This window comes from Pteronotus mesoamericanus, unplaced genomic scaffold, assembly GCF_021234165.1.
Source record: "Pteronotus mesoamericanus isolate MK-2021 breed Mesoamerican mustached bat unplaced genomic scaffold, CSHL_Meso_final scaffold_85, whole genome shotgun sequence".
NCBI classification, from domain to species: domain Eukaryota; kingdom Metazoa; phylum Chordata; class Mammalia; order Chiroptera; family Mormoopidae; genus Pteronotus; species Pteronotus mesoamericanus.
Window position 1 is genome coordinate 19092776 of NW_026555329.1, and position 24151 is coordinate 19116926.

General features: G+C 34.5%; 1 protein-coding gene across 1 annotated transcript in view; it reads right to left on the reverse strand.

The window, feature by feature from the left end:
* The window catches only part of PPP1R9A (protein phosphatase 1 regulatory subunit 9A), a 269005-nt gene that overhangs the window by 79240 nt on the left and 165614 nt on the right, over positions 1–24151 (reverse strand). The window contains exons 6-7 of the mRNA XM_054564340.1: positions 11777–11912; positions 6248–6313 (exon numbers count right to left, since the gene is read on the reverse strand). Of these exons, the coding sequence (XP_054420315.1) occupies positions 6248–6313; positions 11777–11912 (202 nt within the window). The remainder of the gene's footprint in view (positions 1–6247; positions 6314–11776; positions 11913–24151) is intronic.

A 24151-nucleotide genomic window follows, 5' to 3' on the forward strand; every position in this document is an offset into this window, starting at 1 on the left:
TCCATGGCAGCAGTATCTTTTTGTAAAGTCTCTGCAATACCAGGACTCAAAGGTCTTTACATCAGTTTTCCTGGCATCTTTAATGGGACAACTCCAGCTCTGACTGCATCTAACCCCTTCCCACAAACCCCCCCCAACCCTAGGCCCTCTATCGTGTATACTCTGTTTCGGTAGGTCTGAGGCTGGGGGCAGAAATCTGTAATTTTACAGAAGTACCATGAGGTCCCCACAATGAGACAAGTTTGAGATACAGGGTGTTAAGTCATTTCGTAAGTCCCTGAAGAGCAGGAACTATGTCATCTTCATTTCATATTTATATAACTGATAAATAGAAGCAACTGTATGTGGCAGATTTTAATTTTTTCCTTAAATGTTGAGTTGATGCATAAAAGTTATGTAACATATAGAGAATACAACAAGTAATGATGTAGGCACCACCAATGAGCTAACAACCTAGTTCAAGAACAGGAGCAGAACCACCACATTTTAATTACAGCCCTGCGTGTGTCTCCTTGAATCTAATTCTAACACATGTCCTGCAGAGTAATCCTGCTGAATTTTATCACCCTTAATTTTCTTGGTAGGTTTTATTATATTTTTATTATAACTAAACAATGTATTGTTTATTTTTACATGATTGTAAACTTATATAAATGAAATCATATCGTTTGTATTCTTTGGTGCCTTTTTGTTTTTAATGGTACACTCCTGAGATGCCACCAGTTGTTGTGGATTGCTAAAACAACTTCTGTATATTTGCCACTGTATGAATATACTGCAATATATTACCCATTCTCTTGATACAGATATCAGTTATATCCACTTTTTTTCTATTATAAGAACAGTATTTTACATTTTTTAAAAAAAGATTTTATTTATTTATTTTTAGAGAGAGTGGGAGGAAGTGAGAGGGAAAGAAACATCAATGTGTAGTTCCCTCTCGCATGCCCCCTACTGGGGACCTGGCGTGCAACCCAGGCATGTGCCTTGACTGGCAATCAAACTGGCGACCCTTTGGTTCACAGGCCAGCGCTCAAACCACTGATCCACACCAGCCAGGGCTATATGTTTCTTACAGGTCATGTATGTAAGAGTCTTACTAAGGTGTTTAGTAAGATGTCAATTTACTAGATAATGAAATTGTTTTTTAAAGTAGATGGGCCAATTTATATTTCTATGTGCAGAGAATAAGACGTCTTTTTACTCTACCTTCTCACCAAAACCTAAAATATCTGACTTAAATCAATTCATTAGGTTGAAATATTTCATTTTGGTTTTTAATTTTCATATCCTCGTTGCTTATATGGTTGGGCATCTTTTCATATGTTCATTGGCCACGGAAGTTTCCTCTCTTATGTCATGACTGATTAAGTCAATAGCCTATACATAATCTTTCTTATTGGTTCATAGAACTTTTTATATAATTCTCTTTCAGTTATTTATTTTTCAAAAATTTTCTTCCAGCTTCTGGTTTGCCTTTTTGTTTTCATAACAGTATTCTTTTAGTAAACATAAGTGTATAACTTTAATGTAGTCAATGTTTTCAACCCTTTCCTGTATGGTTTTGCTTTCTTAAGTGCCTCATGTAAGAAATCACCTCTTAGATTAAGGTCATAAATAGATACATCTACACCATCTCCTATCTTTTATCATTTTGCTTTATACATTTGAGTAGTCAATCCATCTGGAATAAACTTCACGATACGAACTGAGATGAGGGTTGCAGTTTCACCATCTTTCTTTCACTGAGATGCCTAACATTTTTAACTCTTCTTGAGTATGTTATCTATGTCAAAAATCAAATTTTCATATACATGAGGGCCTGTTTCTGGGCTCCTTGACCAACATATCCATTGTTTTGCTCCAGGGCCTAAATTGGTACAGTTTAATAATAAATCTCTTTCTTTTAAGGCACAGGAAATGCCGTGATTATTTCTGGTGCACTGTTCTTTCATATATATTTTTGCAATAGTTCACCAAATCCTATTTTAAAACCTTTAGAGTTATTTTTGCTGGAATTACATTGAAGGTATAAATCAACTGAAAGTTGCCTCAATTAAGCTATTGAGTTTTTAAATCTACAAACAAGGTTCCTTTGTAGTTTTATATAAACTTTTAAAAATATATTTTAATAAAATTTATTTTTCTTTATGAAGGTCTTGATTATCCTTTACTAGGCAAGGTCTTGACTTTTACCAAGGTAACTTATAAATTATATTTTCCCTCTGAGACTCCCTGAATAGATGTTATATGTTTTATTAATTATGTATCCAGCAAACTTCCTAAAATCTTATATCTAATAATTAATCTGTAGGCATGCTTGATGTTTTCTAAACAGACAATTGCATCACTAGTGAATAACAACAGTTTCATTTCTTCCTTTCCAACCCATTTCTGTATTTCTCCTTCTTGCCTTCCAATATGATGTCAAATGTAAGATGTGACATTTTCAAATGTTAAACCATACTTACATAATTGACTAAACTCAACTTAGCCATGATCTCTTTTATGTTATTGGATATGATTTGCTAATCTTTTGTGGAGGATTTTTTTTTTTGCATTATTTTTATGTGTAGGATGGGGCTGTAAGACTTCTTTTTCATCATTACTTGGTTTTGGTATCCAGTAATTAACCTTCCAAATTAAATATTTGGAAATGTTGAAGGTTGTACCTCATTACCTTATACATTTCATACTCTCAAAGTTTCACTGGTATCAGAGTTGTACTACTTCCATTTTTTTGTCTTCTGGAAACAGTTACATGTGACTGGAGATTATTTGTTCTGGTTTGATATAAGTGATAAAATAACTTGTGCCTTATTTTTCTTTTCTACTTTCTTTCTCCCTTCCCTTCTCCTTTCCTCCCTCTCCCTCTCATTTTCCTGATGATTGATACTACGGTGATTTATTTTCCTTTGAATTTTGTACTTTGAAACTGTAATCTCTTACTTCTTGAAACTTTAACTTTCAGGCTTTGACTGAAGGTAAAATCCCTCAAGAAAGGATATGCTTTTTTTCCTCTCCTAAAACATAACATAAATCCAGGCGGCCATGATCACAACTCCTCAGAAGACACTTCTCTTCTCCCACTCAGCACCAAGGCTTGACACTGGCAAACTCCCTTGCAGTCCTTGAGGTGGAAGATCTGACCTATTTTCATCTGACAGAGCAGTGGAGCCCCAAGGGCTCTAGCTTTAGGCTAATTCTCCAATTAGATATCCCATTTTGGATGAGCTCTGAGCTTTGGCTACTGTAACTCAGAGCAATACCAATTACAGTATCACCAGAATATATGGGACATACAGAATAAATAGGACAGTATGAAAAGTGAAAGAAACTAGGCATAGAAAGTATATACTTTATGTCATTCAAATGTAATTCTAGAATTGACAGCGCTTACCTATGATGTCAGAAAGCAGACCGAATGGCTGTTTAGGGCTGACAGTGACTGCAAAGTTCTATAAGGGAACTACTTAAGGTAATAAAATTGGTTCTATCCTAATTGTGGTGGTAGTTATTAATCAAGCTGTTAACCTAAACACAGTTTAAACTGGTGCAATTTATTTATATATATATAAATCATTCCTCATTAATGTTGATTTTTAATATTGGAATATAGACACATAAAAATTATCAAATTATATAAGTAAGATCTGCACATTTTACTCTAGGTCAACTTTATGTCAATAAAGTAATTTTAAAACCCCTTTAGGAACTGGCATTTCAAAAATCAAGTAAGTTTTCCCACCACCCTTACTAGCATCAGTGTCAGTTTAAAATAAATGAAGCCCTTATCAAGACCTGGTGAACCTCTGCGATGAGGCAGCTTTAAGACATTAGTCCTTGGTCAGGTCACCGTTTAGTTTTTATTGCTGTTGAAAACGTATTTCTATGGTTGAAGTCTACTTCTAGGTTAATGCATCGGTGAGGAGAAGATGGCTAGCTGTGCAGTACTGTTCCTGACATCGTTCAGGCCATTTTGACTATTATTTCTATTGCACATTTATTCATTTATAACGAAAAAGAAGTCATGTCAATATGAGTCACCAAATTGCTATTGCTAAGGTCCCAAAGGTTTTCGAAGAATGAAATACATACACTCATTTTTTTCTGGTTTTATATGAGGGTGATTTTGTTGCCTTGTGGTCTAGCTAGAGTCTTCTTGAAAATCATGGTCTCTCAGAACCATGAAAATGCGGAAGCAAAAGACCATGAAGATATACTAACTCCCGAAGTGCCAATGACAAGCACAGAATGTTCTTTTGGTCCTTTCCCTGTCGCCAATCCCTAGTCCTACTAAGTTGGGCACTCCTATCCTGGATTCTACGCCATTCTTCCGGCACTGTCTCAGATTATGTTTCTAACTAAAATTTCATTCTTCTCATTTAATCCTACTCTCCAATTTTCATCTTAACATCCTTTGAGTGATTCAATTCAGTTCAAGTTCTTGGCTTCCTCTAAACTACCCAATGTGGTGCTCAAACCTGAACGTACTAAAAATCAACCTGTCACTGAAGAGATCACAAGCTAGTGAGGCACATTTATAGGTAAATAATAATAGAGATACATTTGGTGCTAGTGACTCATAAAAACAGGCCCCCCGCTTCCCCGGCCAGCTTAGAGGGTCTGAGGCGTTTTGTGAAGGAGACAGAGGAAACCTAAACAGAGCCCTGAAAGGTGAACAGGATGGGCGGGCATACAAGGGTGGCCAAGAGTCGGCGTACATTACGGCATTCAAGGTAGAGAAAACAGGAGGAGGGGACCCGCAGGTCCCCGTATGGCCCACTGGAGAGTTGGTCTGTGAGGCCCTCTCTCACTGGGAGTTTAGCATTTTAGAAATTTTTGGTAAAGAATTATACTCAACTTACAAATGTTTTTAAAGTTGAAAAACTCTGTCATTTGTGTTTGTTTCTCTGACATCTGTTTAACACTGCAAACTCTGGTTCATCATTGCAATCCAGAATTACTCTAGCATGATTTCTAGGAACCACAAAGTATACACTCTCAGAAGAATTTAATGGTATAGAAAAATTTGATAAAGTTTCTTTGGCATTTTGTATCTGGCACATACATAAATATCACCACAATGTGGTAATTGGAAGAAAATAACAGGAAAATGCATTTAAGTCAATTGCACTATGATAAAATAAAGAAAATGAGCTACAAGAAGATGACCTCATTCAGGTGACGATTTCTATTCTAACCTCTGTCTTTCATTGACACTGCTCATCAGTGGCCTGTCTGTGCTCAATGTGACAGTAATAACATTCCTACACACAAAGAATATTTCTAAAGAGGACCTTTCAAGTAGAGAAGGATATTTTCTTCCTGGGGATAGTGTGTGTCTGTGTGTGTGTGTTTGCATGTGTGTGTGAATTTATGTGCATACATGCCAGCACATTATTTAGGTTATGTCAAGCATGCATACACTCTTCCACTGAATCTCTTCCAAGTACCTTATGGTTCTGGGTTCCAATGAAAATGACCACTACTGTAGATTAGGGGATCACAGGCCAAAGAATAAAATAAATTTAATGATTTTAAAGATACAGCCAAACTGGAGTCTCTGAACAACTTGTTGAAAAGGTTTTATATTTCCCCTTTTCTTCAGGCTCTTCTAATCACCATAAGCTGATCTCCCTTCTAAAAATATCTGACTTTCATTTTTAAGCTCGTTTATCTCTATTATTGGCAGCTAAAGATAACGAGAATTATTTCATTTATAATATACAACTTTTTAAACATTTTGGCATGTCTGCCATATAAATCATGCAAATAAACACTATGATAATCTAAAGATATGTGCATGCAGTTTTTGAAAAATTAAGAGCTTTGTATCAAATGATACTTTTCTCAAAAAAAAAATCACTGGATTTAAAGACAATATAAATCACTCCGTACACAGTATTGTACCAACATCATATAGCCCTGCTGTTGGATATCTCTTGTTTCCCTTTAAAATGAATTACAAATTATTTAAAGCGTTAGGGGTTAAAAACATCCATGGTTAAATATTAGGAAGCGAGTCCAAATTGCAGAACCTGCACCTAAAATATTTACAATAACATTTCAGAATTAAATATTATTTTTCAAACGGTAATCTTCAAACTATCATTCAACATTCAAAACACACAGCTCTAGAGAGGTTCCTCTGAGCACAGAGCTAGTTAATAAGACATGGAATATGTAATTTCACACGTGAAGCAAGAAGGTACAGATAAGCATCATTCCCCACCAGAAAACAAACCTTAAGGAAATAGTTGTTATTGTTATTGCAGTTGCCAGACACTCCTTGCAATTCAGCCACAGTGTTCTAAAATGGTTGACAACAAAAATTAAAAAAGCTTTTTCCCCTCTAAAGGGAGCAGCCTAATGATAAAGAATTCAAAAAGAACCCAAACGCTGAAGCTCCAGTGTCTGCCACCATGTATGCTTTCAAGAACTAAGAGAATGGCCCCACCCTTAGTTTCTGAACATTTTAAACATACGATAAAGTCAATTCACATTATTAAAAGGCCATCCATAATAATTGCAATCACTTGTTCATGCAACCCAAGCTGCTCCAACCAGGAACAGCAAACTGCATGAGTCAAATATAATGTTATCCCTTTAATGCTTTTCACATAAAAATTCAATTCTTGTAAACCTTTTAACACTTATGCAAGCCAGATCTTCCATTATATTTTTGCCTCTAGTTATTACATGTTAACACAAGCAATGAAGACGCATATCCATGGAGATAGCTGTTCTAAACTGTATTCAATACTTTAAAAGATTATAAAAAATTGACTAATATTGCCATTATATAGTTATAATATTAATTTCCAGTAATGGAAACAAATTATAGAAAGATTAAGTTATGTTTTAAAAAGGCGGCCTTCGTTTCTGGAGTGAGGCCTAACATTGTTATGAACTACTGCCTAAAAGAGACCAAAATGCCAGCTATACTCTAAGACTTTAAAATGTAATGAATAGTATATTTTAAAACAATATCTAAAGAGGCAAAAGTAAAATAATCATATACCTTTAAATGTGCATGTAAAACAGCTCATTTTAATGTGAACGGCTATATGTATTTTTTAATTAAAAAAAGTGATATAATTATTCGTTTGTGCTTCATTTCCAATCTGAGTCCACAGAGTTTCACATTGCAAAATGCTTTCTGATAGAATCAGATACACAAAATCTACATATTAAATCCACAGCACACAAAAAATACCAGAATTATATCATCCCACCACTCAAAGGTTAAAGATCGGTTGTGTGTAGTATGACAGGAGATTTAATTTGTTACTGAAAATTAAAATCTAGTTGAAAAATTTACCATACCCCCAGAATTTCATGGGATAGTGCTGAATGTCTGAGAGGTTTATTGAAATCCTCCATGGTTACCTTTCAGATTGTTAGAAAGAAAGAAAAAATGAAAGGAGGGAGGGAGGGAGGGAGGGAGGGAGGGGGAGGGTGGAGGGGAAGGAGGGAGGGAGGAAGGGCGAAAGAAAAAGAAATGAACAATAATTCTATTAAATCCAGAAATACAATCATTAGTCACAGATCCACATTTAATATTTTTCAGTTTTTCAGATTTATGTCTCCCTCTTCTTTATAGGATCCCTTTTACTCTTTAGCCTTTCGGTAGAGCCACTTTAACTTTGCTTTTTAAAAATCAGAATGTTTAACACTGAGCGTAAAAAGATATAGGAATGCAAATGAAAACTGAATTGGCTGTTTGCTTATTATAAACTCTTCTAGTTTAAACACTTGGAGAAAAAAATCTAGAAAAAAACTGCAGAAATTTAGTTTGGATATTATCTATATATTTTAAATTCTTTTGGAGTATAATGTATACTTTCCTAAAGCACTGAAACAGATATAGCTAAGCACACACAATACATGATAAAGTATTCTTAACCCTAAATATGGTTCTGATGGAGGACCGCTGTACCTTTACAATTTCTGGATATATTTATCACATTGCAATGTTTTCCCTGTAGGCAATTCAAGCAAGCAACTCCCCTTTGTCAATGTGACAAGATCCAAGTTAGAATAAACCTTGGATGATTTGACCAAAACCAGAAGCTATCTATCCTTCAGTAGACAATGCTGATCTAAGTGCTGGCTCTGGAAATTACTTGGATGAACTTGGTTGTTCTGCATTTAATTAGAGGTTTTCCTGGCTGGCTTGGGGAATATACCTCAGGGGATATGGGCAAATAAAAATGATTCTATCTTTGAAATCACAAAAAGATTCTATAAATAAGAAGAGTGAAAAACTAAGTGATTGATTACACAATTCATGATTAACCAAGATACATAAATCAATAAATTGTTCAATTCCATATAAAATTAACTGAATATTCAAGGACCACTGGATAACCAGTACTGGTTCATCTCATTTCCATTAGGTTTCTTGGACATTTTACATTTTATTAACAAAGAAAGAATGTAAGTAAGAAATAGAGACACCGCATTCCAATCAATTTAAGAATAGTAGGTAGCATTAGTAAAAACAAGAATTTAAGTCACGTAGATAAATTGAAGTGTTTACACAAGAGTGAATTTTCATCCTTTGTACAGCTTTCATCTCTCCAACTACAGAAAATTAACAGCTGGTTTTAGCCAGGCACGTGTTGGTGAGGTTGTGCGTGACGGCAGGAAAGGGAGAAACAGAAGTCAGGAGCGGGAGGGAGGGAGGCACAGGAAAAGGCCCCTTACCGTTTCAATAAAGTGAAGGCTACATGGAACGGCATAGTGGCAAGCACCTGATTTCTATTTCTACAACTTGCAGAGGGAAGAAAAAGTTTAACCTAAAGCTAAACTCTATTTTTTGTAAAATATTTGTATACTCACTCATTCTTCCCTTAAAGCCTTATCTCCATAGGATACTTATGGATTAAATATTCGCCTAGAGCAAAAAACCCTCCAAGAATTCAATTTCCATACTATTAGAAACAGAACAAAGGGTCTCAGAAGCAAAGTGTTACAAGGTATTCCAACATCCTTGACAAGAATCCTCTAATTGGGTGTCACCCAATTAGTCTGTGTGTGCCTGAGCACAGAGAGACCCATCAGCCCACGCCACTAAAAACTCTTCCCTCAGAGCCAGGGCGACCCTCTCCCCATCCTAAGTTTACAACTACGAGCTGTACCACTAGGAAAAGCTTCAGTTGCTGCTTTTCCTTTTCTCTCTAGAGAAAAAAAAGAATCTGTTTGCTGTAAGATTACATGAAATCATGTGGGAAAGGCACCTTGAAAAGTTCCTGGCAATGAATATTTATTTACCCCCATACCCCCTGAAAATGTCTGTTTTAAGTGACAATCGGCCCTGCTTTCCTTACAAAAACAGGCAAAGAAAAATCCATATGATGTTTTCCTAAGTATAAACGTTCAGTAACAAATACTCCTTTTGCATTTACTCATATAATTACATTAGAGAAAACTGTATGTATATACGAAGAGGGAGCCAAAAAGAAACTGGAATTATCTTTTGGAGGGTGCAATGCTTGTAGTACAGGCGTCCCCCACTAGGTGAGTGATCTAGGAAGCCATCTGTATCAGTGCACCAGCTGGCCTTGTTGTGAGAGGCTGAGTTCAGCTTCAGTGAATTTTTTTTGAAGACTCTTTCAATGCATTTGCCCATTTCATGACGGGTGATTTACCAGCACAGCTGCCCGCACCGTGCTGAGTGTTCAGCAGTTTTTGACCCATGACGGCATGACCCCTGTACCCCACCCTCCTTCTTCACCCTGACCTTGCCTGGAGCGACTTTTTTTGTTTTCCCGGATGAAAAAAAGTCCTCAAAGGGAAAAGTTTTGCCTATGTGGAAGAGGGGAAACAAAAAACAAAAGCACTAAAAGGCATTGCAATCGACAACCACATCAAATGGAGAGTACTTTTAAGGTGAATGACATTTAAGAGTGTAAGAAAACACGATTTTTTTATAAATACAATCCATTTTTTGGGTCTCCTCTCATATATATATTTATATATAAAGCTTTAGATGCCTGAGTCGAAAACTTTTCGGGAGGAATGTGATCAATTCCTCAAAATAACCTGAGAAGTATGTAGTACGTGATCTAAAAATTTCACTTGGAGTACCTTAAAAAACTGTTATTTTCCTTCTTTCCTTGTTAGACCAGATGCTTTATTTCAGAGGTTCATGGAATATTAGAAGCTGGAAAGAATTTAGACATTGAGCCCAGTCCCTGTGCTTTAAAGCCAGAGACATGGAGGCCCACAGAGACTGGAAAGCTTGGTCTCAGCTTCCACCACTTGACGTCAGCCATTCTCCCCTGGGCCTCGGATCCAAAGTCTTTCTAGCAGAGTGAGCAGGTAAAAACCAGACCTGCAGAGAATGATTCTATGACCCTAAAATAGACTTGTAGTCAAAGCAAATAAGTATCTCTGCTAAAACACAAAACACTAGTGCAAAGAATGGAAAACTAGGTAGGATGAAAGTTCAAATATTTGAGGAAATCACTCTTTCAGTTTCTAAATCCAAGGTAACTTTTTCTTATGTAATATCCCATATTAATGAAAAAATACTCACCATTTCAAATGAATTCTGCAAGTGAAAAGAACTAAACCAACTTAATAGAATTCTAAGAGACTAATCAGTCACACGAAGACTTTCTAATGTATACTCTTTGAACGAAAGTTAACTAATGCACTGTTTTAAATTTCCTACTATAATAAATGGAGATTACATCCTCATTATGCTACAAGCAAATGAAAAGACTAATATATATATTTGGGTTAAAACATTCCAGACTAAAATATATATAAAAATATTTGAATGTCTGTTTATTAATCCTCACTACATCCTGGCTAGAAACCAGAAAAATTCTGGACAAAGAATAAATTCAGATGAGCAGAGGTTGAACATAAGTTTCACTGTCCTTATATCAGCTGGGATAAAGAATATTTATTTTACCTGAATATTTACTATGTTTATGGAGTATGAAATGCTACAACTAAATTGTTGATGGATCTTTGGACATGCCGATATGAAACACATGCATGTTTAAAATAAAGCATGTTGTCCCATTATATCAATGTATGTTTGGCATTTACATTAGAAATAGACCAGCATCTGTATTATATTACACACACAAGGGTTCCGGACAGCCGTTTTCACTTGGGGGTTAGCTTCTATTCATTTACTTGATCTTCTGCAGAGAACAGGATGCAAAATTATTCCAATATGTATCTACTCTATGGAATATGTGTTGTGGAAAAGCTTTGTTCTGCATTATGTTAGCACAAATCATAGTGAGCAGATCCAAAGAACTTTCTCTTCCTGGAAAAACGAAAACACTCAGCGATTTTTAGTACTTTCTGTGTTTCTGTGTGTGTGCCTCTTCATGCAAAATGTTTACTGATTTTTTTGAAAGAGCATTACATAGTTGTAGAAAATTTGGTAAAAATTGAAAAAACATAAAGCTGAGAAAGAAAATCATCTAATTCAAACAATAAAGACAGCTACTATTGATATTTTGGTGTTTTAACTGTTTTTTGTTTCAATGAATTTCTTTTAATAGAGTGATGAGATAACTTCCTTGATTCCAAATCTTCACCCTGTGAACAGAATGCCATTATTTGATTCAAAAGTGAATAACACATTCAAGTAATATTTCTTTCCGGTGAAGGTTGAATGTAGCCACACTCTCCCTGGGAAACTGCAAAGAATCTGTCATGTTGTTATAAAGTAAACAGTTTTACAAAGTAGGAACCTAGCAAGAAGGTATGTAGGGGAAAAAAAGTAGCATGGGCTACGTACCTCGTCATCATCGGCATCATACTGGGCGTAGTGCTGTTCTAGCAGTTCTCTCTGGCGCCTCTCTTGTTCCAGCGTCTGGCTTATCAGCTGGGCAACCTCACTCACTTGTCCTGGTTTTTCTCGCCCAATAACAAATCTGCAGGATGGGTAAAGAAGACTAGTACAGTTAGACTGTCTCGTAAATAGGAGAGCTAAGAAAAGTAACCAAGCTTGATATCTCATCAGGGTTCAAGAAGCCTCAAAAAAATAGTAATACTACCACTATACTTTAAATGGCAGGCCTGGGTGGTAGAAGAGCTTACTGGAATAATTGGAGTGATTTCTGTGGCAGCCCAAAGGAAAAGAAAGGAAAAAAAATACATGATCATAAAAAAAATATTACCTTGGGAGAAGACAAAACAAATGTAATTCATTCAACAGTACTTTACACATTTTTGATGCCCTACATATGGAAGTAAACTCCTAATTTCCTGTACTATTGAACTTAAGATTTTCATAATAATATCCTCTTTATAAAACAAAAACTGCTTCAAAAATGTTTGAGGTATAGCATACATTCGGTGGGTAAATATATTCACACAGAGAGAGGTACTAACTTTTTGCTAAGTTACTGTAACTTTGGAAATAAAGAAAAAAAGAGGAAACAAATGGAAGTGGGGTTTTTTTGTTTTAAAATGAAAAACTAAAATGAGGACAGGTGGTGAATTAATTAACTTCTTTTGGAGCAAGATAGTATGAGGAAGAATATGCTTTCGAATAATAAAGGGACTAAGGGAAATACATTTATATTAATTCTTGTAAGAAAAAAATTATAAAGGAAAAACCAGGGAAGTCATCTATTGCGAGGCACAGTCACTTATGAGCCACCCTTATTAATACTGTGTGTTTTGCTCAACAAATTAATATTCACTTAACATCTTTCCATGCTAATATAAGGCTCTGTTTTTTAAAAAATACAATAAATTATCTCCATGATATAATTTCTATATATTATTGAACATCACTACTTTGGATGTGACTCAGCTACTGCTATATTTAATAGATGTTTTCTTGTGATTATAATCTATTGCTGTATAAAATTATAATTTTAAATGAAATACTCCACATTCTCTGTACAAATACACTAAATGTCCAAATTTTCATATTTAGACGTTATAATTAATTGTTTTTTAAAAAGATTTTTATGAAATTTCAAACAGGACTTAATTTTGATGTTATGTTTGAGTGTTTATTATTTGAGCTATTTTCCTTTAAGAATACACTCTAATTAGAATTTATAAATACTAAAATTTTCATCTTTATTCGGGTATAATTCACACACAATAAAATACATATATTTTAAATGTACAGGTCAGTCAATATGACAAATATATAAACCTGCGGACACTACCTCAATAAAGATACAGAACATTTCCATTAACTCAAAACGTATCATTTCCCTTTCCAGTAAGTCATTCTCATTCTGGGCCCGTATTAGATGTATCTTTAGAGTTTCATATAAATGGAATTATAGAATGCCTGGCTTCTTTGGCTCACTATATAGTTTTGGACAGCTATCCATGTTTTTGCAAGTATCAGCAATTTGTTCCTTTTTATCACTGAATAGTGTTTCATTATACCAGACTTGCCATATTTGGTTTATCTATTTTTGTATTGATAGGTATTTGGGTTGGATTTTTGATAGTATCAGCAACGTTACTATAAACATTTGAGTGCAAGTCTTTGTGGGGACATAAATTTTTATTTTCCTTAGAAAAATAATTAATAGTGAAATTGATGTTATATGTTAAGTATATGCATAACTTTTAAAAAAATTGCCACCCTGGCCGGTGTGGCTCAGTTGTTTGGGGCATCATCCCATAGACCAAAAGGTCACAGGCTTGATTCCTGGTTAGGGGTGCATGCCTAGGTTGAGGGTTTTGATCCCTGGACAGGGCACATATGAGAAGGCAACCAATCAATGATTCGCTCTCACATTGATGTTTCTTTCTTTCTCTCTCCCTCCCTTCCTTTCTCTACAAAAACCAATGAAGATGTTGTTGGGTGAGGATAAAATACTGAAAAATTGTTTTTCAAAGTGGTAGTACCATTTTATGGTCTTACTAGCAATACATAAAAGTTGAAGTTGCTTTACCTCCTCATCAGCACTTAGTATTGTCTTTGAAAATTTTAGCCATTCTACTGGGTAGGTATCAAATTGTATTTTATAAAGGTTTTAATTTCTAATGTCCTGATGACTGATGATTTTAAGTGTCTTTACACGCATTTTTTGACCATTCATATGTCTTTCTTAGTGAAATATCTTTTCAAATCTCTTGTCCACTTTTTTAAAAAACCGGGTTGTTGGAGTTTTTATTATTGAACTGTAACATTTCTTTATATATCCTGGGTATCTACTTAAATATCTTCACCTATATATATTGCAGATACACACATACACAGAGAAACACACACAAATGATATATGTGTATGTGTTTGTTTGATTTATTATACTCTGCCTATCTGTGGTTTACCTCCTAATTTCCTATACTGATCTTTTGTTTCTTTAAATGCATAACCGAGTGGAGTTTAAAGGAGTATAACTTAACTTATTATAAAGATAACAGGAGGTTTAAGGAAGCAATTAATGTACAAAATGCATATTAATCAAAAACAGGAGCCAAGCTCATAGTAAGTAAATTAGAATGCACATTTATGTAGGCCATAAATTCTTTAAACTTATTTGAGAATTACATTGTCAGTCTTTTAGTTTAACAATTTTCCCTAAGAATGGAAAGTTTATTTCCTCTGCAAGGCGAATGTTTAAAGTTAATCTAAACACAGTTCAGGAAGAGAAAACATAAGATGTGGTCCATTTGCCAATAGTTGAAACTGATTTTAATTGCCGTTTTAGAGATGAATGAAGGAACATTAAGAAAGACCTTGTGAGAAATTATAAAAGCAGAAAATTATTTTTTAAAGTCTAGGTTATATCATAATAAATTATGTAATTACATAATATAATAAATCAAAACTCCAATATGATGTGCAAGTTCCTTCCTATCCTTAAAACATGATCCCTAATTCCAAACCAGAATTACTTATAAATGCTAAACCTAAAAGGAATGAATACATATAATCACAGTTTCAGAGGAAATAAGAATTGTCCCATATTGCATAAGAAACCAGCATTTTAAATCGTGAAGACATAGTTCCTCAAAATCACAGCCTGACTTTCTTTATGAATTTACTCCTACAATTTAACATTATTAACTATTTGCCCAATATTAGTTCACATTCAAAATCACTTCACAGTTTGATGAAATAGAAGTGATTTGTAACTGCATATAAAATAGACAATTCCTCTCAGGAAACGTACTCACTTTTAAAAGTGTTGTTAAGGTACATATCTTTTCACTCAAGCAGGTAATGTGGGTGGTGGTACAGCACCTAGCTGTACACATCTTTAAAGTCTTGTAATACACTATAATTTATAGTACATATTTGCAATATTAGGATTCATTCTGATGGGTATGATCCAGAGGAAAAGCACCCAGAAGTGCAACTAACTACTCTCTATCTTTATTTTCCTCATTGAAAATTAGTATCTACTCCATGTGTCTAAAAGAACAATAAAAGAATAAAATGTGGTATAAACATGAAAGGACTTTAAGGCACTATTATTATTATGACAAAACTGATAAAAAGCCCTCACTTGAGAAATGTATAACATTAAACTTACCTTTCTATATGTTCTTAAATGTTTGGTCCATTTTAAAGCTGCCTTATAAATATGTCCTATAACAGTTTACATATAATCTAGCACATATAGAATTCAGCAGAAAATGTAAAGTTTAAAGTAAGTTTATTAATTCAATTATGGATTCATATTCACAGTATAAATATTCTGTGTTACTTAGGGGTTTAAAGGGTCTGTAAAAGGGAAAAATGACTTTAACAAATAAATATTATATAATCCATACAAAAAGCTTAACTACCTGGCACCTAGAGAGTATTTAATAAATATTTATTCTTGTTTTTATCTAGATAATGTATTAAGATCTAAATAGGGTTGTGTGTATGTAAAAGCATTGTCTGTACACACAGCTCCAATTACCTCTTATGAATCACACTAGTTTTGAAAAATGACTGGATTTTTGTGAGTCAACCACAGGAAAATGATAAAATACTTGTACTACTGTGCTCTGAATATGTTAATATCAGTCACCCTCAAAAGATTTAAGTAGGGATTACATGATCACATTAAACTGAATTTTAAAAATCTTCAAAAATATAACAAATGTCTATAATAATCAGTCCCTCTGAATATTTGTGCACAATTATGATATATATATTTTAGACAGTATCTTCAACTGAAATGACACATGTAGTTAAATCAGCCTATGTCTAAACTAGAAGATCCTTTAAGAAAAAAATATTTTTTCTTGTTACTTTCCTAACTTTTTTTTCTTTGCTGCAACAAGAAGTGGTGTGGTCTTTTTATTTTTTCAGCTATAAAGAATGAGATAACAGAAACCAAACTGTAATGGATATGTAAAATAAAAATTTACGTATTTTCTAAGTATATATATATGCAATACTAAAACCAAAATATACAATTAAGGTTTATGTTTTCAGCATGGCTTTGGTCTAGTGTCTAAAACAATCATCTTGTTTCAATATAAATTATTTCAGTGAAAATTGTCCCCTCTCCCCCTCATGCTGAGATGAAATAGGCAAAGTCAGATAAATCAGTTTTTCTTTCCTTTTCATCTATTACCAGAGCACGCAATACCCATATATTGTCCTTTGGAGTTTAGATGACAAGGTTATATGGAATTCATCTGATTAATTTATTGAATTCTCTGGTGAGCTGTCAAACAAAAAATAAACAACTATAAAGTTGCACTTAAAATTTGCTGAACTGAAATAAAGATTCTATGTGTTCTGTGTGAATTATGTGAGAGTTTATGTTGGAAAATGATTTATGAGTGCCTTGTTTTACAGACAAAGGTATTCTAATAAAAGTGATACATTAGTGAAAATGGTATTTGATGTCAAAATTTAAAAATTCCCAATGCGGAATTAAGCTAGTTTAAAAAAGGAAAAGTTATACCAGGATATAGTTATTAGTTTTACATAAACAATTCTTCCATTCACATATTCTTTAAACAAATATTTATTGTATGTATAACAAAACCCTGAATGACATATCTTTAAAAAACAAAAAGAAAAACACCTGCACAAGACAGACTCTCTTACTCTTGGGACTTGAGCTTCAGGTTACAAGGACACTGGTAATTTTGAACATTTTTGAAAAAAAAGTGTTTCATTTTTCTGGTGTTTGATCACATTTTATGATCTAACTCCTGAACTTGGTAGCTTTTTAAGTATGTCACTTAATTCTACATGAGCAAGTGGTGGTAAAAATATTAATATATCTGGCACTTTCACCATAACTTGCTGAAAAAAGGTAAAAGGACTTATGAATATGGAAAACGTTGTGGTGACTGCAGAGGGGAGGGGCGGGTTTAAGGGGGCTAAATGGCTATGGGAAAAAACCCAATCAATCAATCAATAAATTTGCTGATAGTGTTCAGACATGGAAGTCCTATACAACCAAGTTTTTGCCTCATCCTTGTACTTGCATACTCTTAAATATTTTTCCTTTCTAGCTAGATATATGGTGAGCTCTAACATACCATATATTTAACATTAAAAAAATTTTTAAATCCACCCAGGATGATGTCGCACTTAAAAGCTAGATCTGGAAAACACAGACCTGGAATATTTAAACTTAATTGTAAGCATCGATTCTTTGAAAGGAGTTTTGTATTTAACCCAATACTAATTATCAGAACATTTTTCTATACCCTATTTCACGTAAACAAAAAGTACAGTCCTGCGCTGCACACTAACACTTCAGGCAATGGTGGGCCGCACACACAGCGGTGGTCCCGTAGTTATAAGACAGCAGAACCCTTCTATCACCAGTGACATCGCAAATATTGTGATGTTGCAGTGCAATGCTTTACTTGTACGTTTTTGGTGGTGCTTGTGTACAGAGTTTATAGCGTATACAGTAGGGTACAGGGATGTCCTAGGTCTTCACATTCCCTCACCGACTCACCCAGGGTAATTCCAGTCCTGCGAGCTCCACTCATAGTAAGTGCACTAAACAGGTGTACCAGTTTAATCTTTCATACCATATTTTTACTGCACTTCTTCTGTGTTAGGTATGTTTAGATACAGAAGTACCATTGTCATTGTGTTACAACCGCCTCCAGTGTTCAGTACAGTAACATGCTATACAGACTTCTATATACCACATAGTCTAGGTGTGTAGCAGGTTTTATCCTCTAGGTTTGCATAAGTGCACCCTGTGAAGTTCACATGATGTGAAGAATCACCTAATGACACGTTTCTCAGCACATATCCCCATTATTAAAGGACACATGATTGTAGTTGATTTCTTTTAAAAAACTGTCTAACACATGCCCAAGGATTTTGGACTACGTCATAGATATAAACGTAAATGCTATTTTCTAGAAATGCTACTTCCTCCCAAGAAATAACATTTCTCTGTATAAAAGTTAGCGTTGACATCTCAAGTTTAAATATTTATGCATGTCAATACTTAAGAGGAAATTTTAAAAAGGTTAATCTGTATATAGTGACACCAAAAAAATGTTCAATTAAGCCAAAGTCTTCTTAAAGTAGATTTTTGAAGTCTCCACTGTTTTCATCACCTGTGACCATCGCCCATTCTCATATGTATAAGAAAAGTGTTTGCCTTGAGTGGTGTGGCTCAACTGGTTGGGCATCGTCCCACAAAGCAAATGGTCGCCAGTTCAATTCCTGGTCAGGGAACATGCATGGGTTGTGGGTTTGGTCCTCAGTCAGTCAGGGTGTGTAGGAGAGGCAACCAATCAACATTTCTCTCTCACATCAGTGTTTTTCTGCCTCTTTCTCCCTCCCTTCCCCTTTCTCTAAAATAAATAAAATCTTTTTAAAAAAAGTTCTACTCTCCACGGTCCAAAATCAGTAGTGGCTGCTTCTCTTGTCTATAGTATTAGGAGTAATGCAAACACAAACCTACAAGGACTGATGATTTCCACGGACAGGGCAATTCCTTCACTGCTCTGCACTAGATACAGCACTTCATTATGCACAAGCATGAAATCACTTTGATAAAAAATGAAAGTCTCGATTTTCCCTTCTGTGTAATGGCAACGAAAAGTCTTTTAAAATGATGTAAATGAAGGGAAAACATTTTCAAGATTTAATGCATTTCAAATGGAAATGTCAGATATACCAATGATTTTTAAGTAAAATTTAAGTTTCCATATTTAGAAATTACATGCCCGGGTAAATTCTAAATAAACATCTTCATATCTATAAAAATTCACTTATCAATCATTTAAATTTTCTTTTTAATATTATAACGTCTTCCAAACAGGGCAGAGAGATACAGGGTCTGGCAGAAGTAACGCCTGTTTGAGTGTAGTTGCTAGGATAATAATATGGATGTAATAATTTATAGTTTTAATTTAAACATTTCACCTAAAATGTCAAATGGTATGCTTGAGTGTGATATTGTTATGTTACAGAATTACCTGCTTATGATTTTGTAATAAAATATTTTGTAAAAAAGAAAGGTGGGTCGTTATATGTGCCTGACCCTGTATGTAGAAGGAAAAATGTTTAGACTTCTCACCATCCTGGTCAGTCTTTCCTAAACAGCTTCAAAATTTTCACGGTTATTCTAAAGATAAGGTATGCAACAGTAAACAAATAAATTACAAAGGTAGACAAAACTAGGTTTACAGTTGTGAGTGTTCAAACGTTTATTCTTGTATTATTTATTAATTATTGTATTTATTATTATTAACCTACTTTTGCCCACCCCTGTATATTGTGATATACACAAATTGTGAATATCAATTTATCAGTTAAAGGACATCTGAACTCAGTTTTTCCAGCTTTCAATTATTATGATCAAAGCTCCTTTGAATATGCAAACATGAGTCTTTGGGTCGATATATGTTTTTATTGCAGCATTTCAGATGCGTAACTGTATATCTTCCTCAGTGAAGTGTCTCTTTAAATGATTTGCACATTTTTAATAGGGTTATATATCTTCTTAATGAACTATAAGAATTCTTCATGTCTTCTAAATAATAGTCCTCTATCAGATAAATGTTTTGCAGATATTCAGTCTTTACCTTGTTTTTCCAGTTTCTTAAGAGTATTTTTCAAAACAAATACTTAAAATTTTGATGCATTTTACCATTTCTTTCTCTTTTACTTCTTCCTTTTTTGTCTTAAAAGATCTTCAATTGACGCAAGGTCATTGAGATTTTTGCCTGTTTTCTAGAAAATGTATGGTTTCAGCTGTTGTACTTAAATCTATGATCAACCTTGAGTTAATTTTTGTATAGAATATGGAAGGAAGATCAAGTTTTGGGTTTTTTAAAAATGTAGTTATCCAATTGTTCCAGCACCAATTTTTGAAGGGACTGTAATTTCTCCCACTGAGTTACTTCAGTGAATTCATCGGAAATCAACCATTTATGTCTGTACAGGTCTGTTCGGGAACTCACTGTTCTGCTCCATTAACCTGTATTTATGTCCTTATGTCTAAACCAGACTGATGAGATTAGCATAGTTTTCAGAAGTGAAAATCCACAACTTTGTTCTTTTCTAAAAAGATGTTAATTTGTACAAAAAGAAAAAAACTTTCTGAGATTTTCATTGAGACTGTGCTTAATCTGTAGATTTGGCGGGAGGAGGGGAATTGAAATCTTAACAATATTGAGTATTCTGGTCCATAAACATGGTCTATTTCTTCACTCATTTAAGCTGTCTTTATTTTCTCTCAAAAGAATTTTGCCACAATATTCAATATATTGTCAGATTACTCTTAAATATTTCATGTTTTTAATGTTAATCATGAACGCTATTAAATTTGAATTTTTAATTCTTTGTTGCTGCTGGTATGAAGAAATAGAATTGATTTCGATACATCAATGTATGTCCTGTAACCTTACTTGACTCACTTATTGGTTCTAGTAGCAACCTCTGTAGATTCCTTAGAACTTTCTACATAGCTGGCCATGTTGTCTGTGAATAAAGTTTTACTTCTTCCATTTCGATCTATGTGTTTTCCATTTCTTATTCTTACTTCAGAACTAGCTTGATCTCTAGTGCAATGCTGAATAGAAGTGGTGAAAATGAACATAGTTGCATTGACCTTATACTAAGGAGAAATCATTTGGTCTTTCATCTTAAGTATAATTGCTGTAGGTTTCACTTAATAAGTATCACATTGAGGAAATTCCCTCATATTTCAAGTTGCCTGAGAGCTTAAAAAAATTATTTATTTATTTATTTATTGAGAGAGGGAAAAGGAGGGAGGAAGAGAGAAAGAAACATTGATGTAAGAGAGAACATCAAATGGATGCCTCTCATAACACACCCCAACTGGGGACTAGACCTGAAACTTAGGCAAGAGCCCTGACCAGGTATCAAACTGACAGCCTTTCACTTTGGGGGACCACGCCCAACCAACTAAGCCACAGGGCCTGAGAAGTTTTTTAAACATCACTTCTGCTGAGATGAACGTATGAGCATATGATTTTTTTGCCATTATTCTATTAGTATGGAAAATTCCATAGGTTTAATTTAAACATTAAATCAACCCAGACAGGGCTGTTCTAACTTTTTAACTATATTACATTTGGCAAATTACATTTTATCAACCACCAAAAAGATTATAGGTTTTTAAATAACTGTTATAACATTTTCTTGTTAGGTTTAGTTTTTAGGTAACATTGAAATATATAATAAAGACATACTAAATAGTATAAACCTGAAGTCAAAAGCCAAAGGAGTCTAAAGTAAATGTGTTATGCAATATGTATGACGCAGCATGGGTTCATCTAAGGTCACCTGGACCAACCAAGTGCTTATCTCCAGAGTGGCCTAGAGCAGAGCACTGACCCCTGTCATAGCTATGAAATGTAGTATCCAGGGGTAAACAATGTTTTGCAAACATGGGTTCATGAGTTGTTTCAAGGCAAGACATACCAGCCTATCAGAATTGCTTGGTAATAATAATTGGATTTATTACCTGTCCCTGGATTTGGTGGAGTCTGAGGGTTTTCAATGGTTGAGCTGTCATGTAGTAAGAATGAACCTACATGACCAGCTCACTATGAGATACCCCTACCACACACCAACTCCGGGCTTCTTACTGCCAAGGTGCTTCATGGACAGGTCACAGTGGTTTAAAATCTGGAGATGAACACGTTCTGGGAGACCCAGTGGAAGGATGATAAAGAAGACTATGTCTGAGTCCTCTACAACCACCCTTCAATCCTTGGCTTTCTCTCACTTTGCTGTGTTGCCTCATTTCTAAATATAAACTGAGCCCTGTGAGTCCTTTCCCTAATCAATCACTTAAAGTAATTACCATGATATGAGCACAGTACTCATTGTTGGTATGCAGTTTGTGATGTCAGTAAAATAGATGAAATAATAATCATTTAACAATACCCTGAGCCAGGCTTGGGCTTTCCATACCCAGGAACCTAGAAGTGGTTTGAGCTGAACCACTTCTTTAAAGTGGCCTAAATGCTTTACTCATATAAATGACTCAGAGTTGAAAAACATATATACCCTTGGAAGTAAACATATCAAAAGACTTATATTATGATGTCTCTAGTGTGTTAAAATGGCAATTAATGGGGTCTTCATTAGTACTATTAGTTCACAAACTCAGCTATAGCAATTCAAAGATTAATAAAATAAACAGACTAAGAGGTCAGATAAAAAATGGTTCTAAGTGTGGATGAAGTCACATGACTTCATTGTGTTAATTTGATTCACATGAAAATGCTGGCACCAATTTCATATACCTTTCAGTAAATAAATCAGAATCTTGATCTCCAATACTTAAAAATTAATCATTATCCATATCTCAGTTTCAATTTTCTCATCACCACTAGCTTATATGTTTCCCTTTCCTGGCTCTTCAAAGCCATGAGTTCCAACAAATTCTTCTCAGATCTGTACTTAGCAGTTAGAAAAATATAAACTAAATTTAGTAATTCTTAAATGCTCTTTCAAAAAATAAATTTAATAACCACTGAATGTGGCAGCTAAGTTACCAATAAATAAGAAATACAGAATCATATATATTTTACATACTCATTTTAAAATAGTTCATTAAAACTACAGGTTTGGTTTTTGAATCCTGTTTTTATATTAATACCTTATGAAAGACTACCATATAAAATATATTCAGGGGATTCAAATATTGTTTTTAATAAGTTAAAACTGTGAAAAGACTTTTTTCCTTTCATTCAATTAAGATCATGGTTTGCTAATTTTAGTTGATGAAGACCCAGGGTTAAATAATTTAGGGGAAAAAAGGAGGTTAAAGGTCCCATTTTGATATCAAGATTTTTGCAAAGTTAATTGGAAAATAAGATGTATACCTTTAAAAGATAAAAACAGAATGTTCTGTAACTTCCAGGGCAAAGAAGCGAAATAAGTGGTTACTGTATCAGGAAGAAGTGACAACTAGGGGACAGTGAAGTCAAGGAGTGCTTCTTAGAGGGGAAAGAATTTGCATTATGTTCCTCAAGATAAGTAGGTTCTAAACAGTATTTTCAATGGAAAAAAAATGGCAGAGAAAGACACGAAAACAATTCACAAATCACTTCTGAGGGATGATAACTTCCTGATCTGGTATGACTGCACCAGACCAGCACCATCGGAAGAGGTAAGTGGTAGGATCTGGTGATGAAAGACTTTTAAGAGCAGGATAAAGAGCTTAGCTTCTGCCCGGAGTGGAAGGCCGCTGAAGCTTTCTGAAGAGGAGAGGGACACGGTGATTGCAGAATCACTACTTCTACTCACAGACCTTAGTTATGCTTCTACAGTTACATGAAACAAGTCAACTGCTTTTCCCCATAGCCCTTCATGTATCTGAATACTGCTATCATGTTCCTCCATTTGGGTAAGGATGAGAAGGACACTTTCAAAAAGGAAGAGACTGAATGAAATCAGGGAGACCAGTTGAGAAGACTGAGGCAGGTTGTACAGGGTTTGAAATGGCAACAGCACAAAATTGTGAAGAGAAAGGAAAGATTCCACGTAACTACAAACATTTTTCTAACTGACAAATGATTTTATAAGTTGAATGTGTATCTTAGCTCACTTTTAAATTCACTTTAATGCCGAATGGGCAGCTCAAAACCAAGTTCTATGCTGACACAGGAAAGTGCCTTCTCAGCAACAGAGCAATCTGCAGAAAGACAATCTCGCTTACTGACAGGACAGCACGGCTGGTCCTGTACTCTTTCCCGTGCTTCCCGTGCTTTCTCTGGA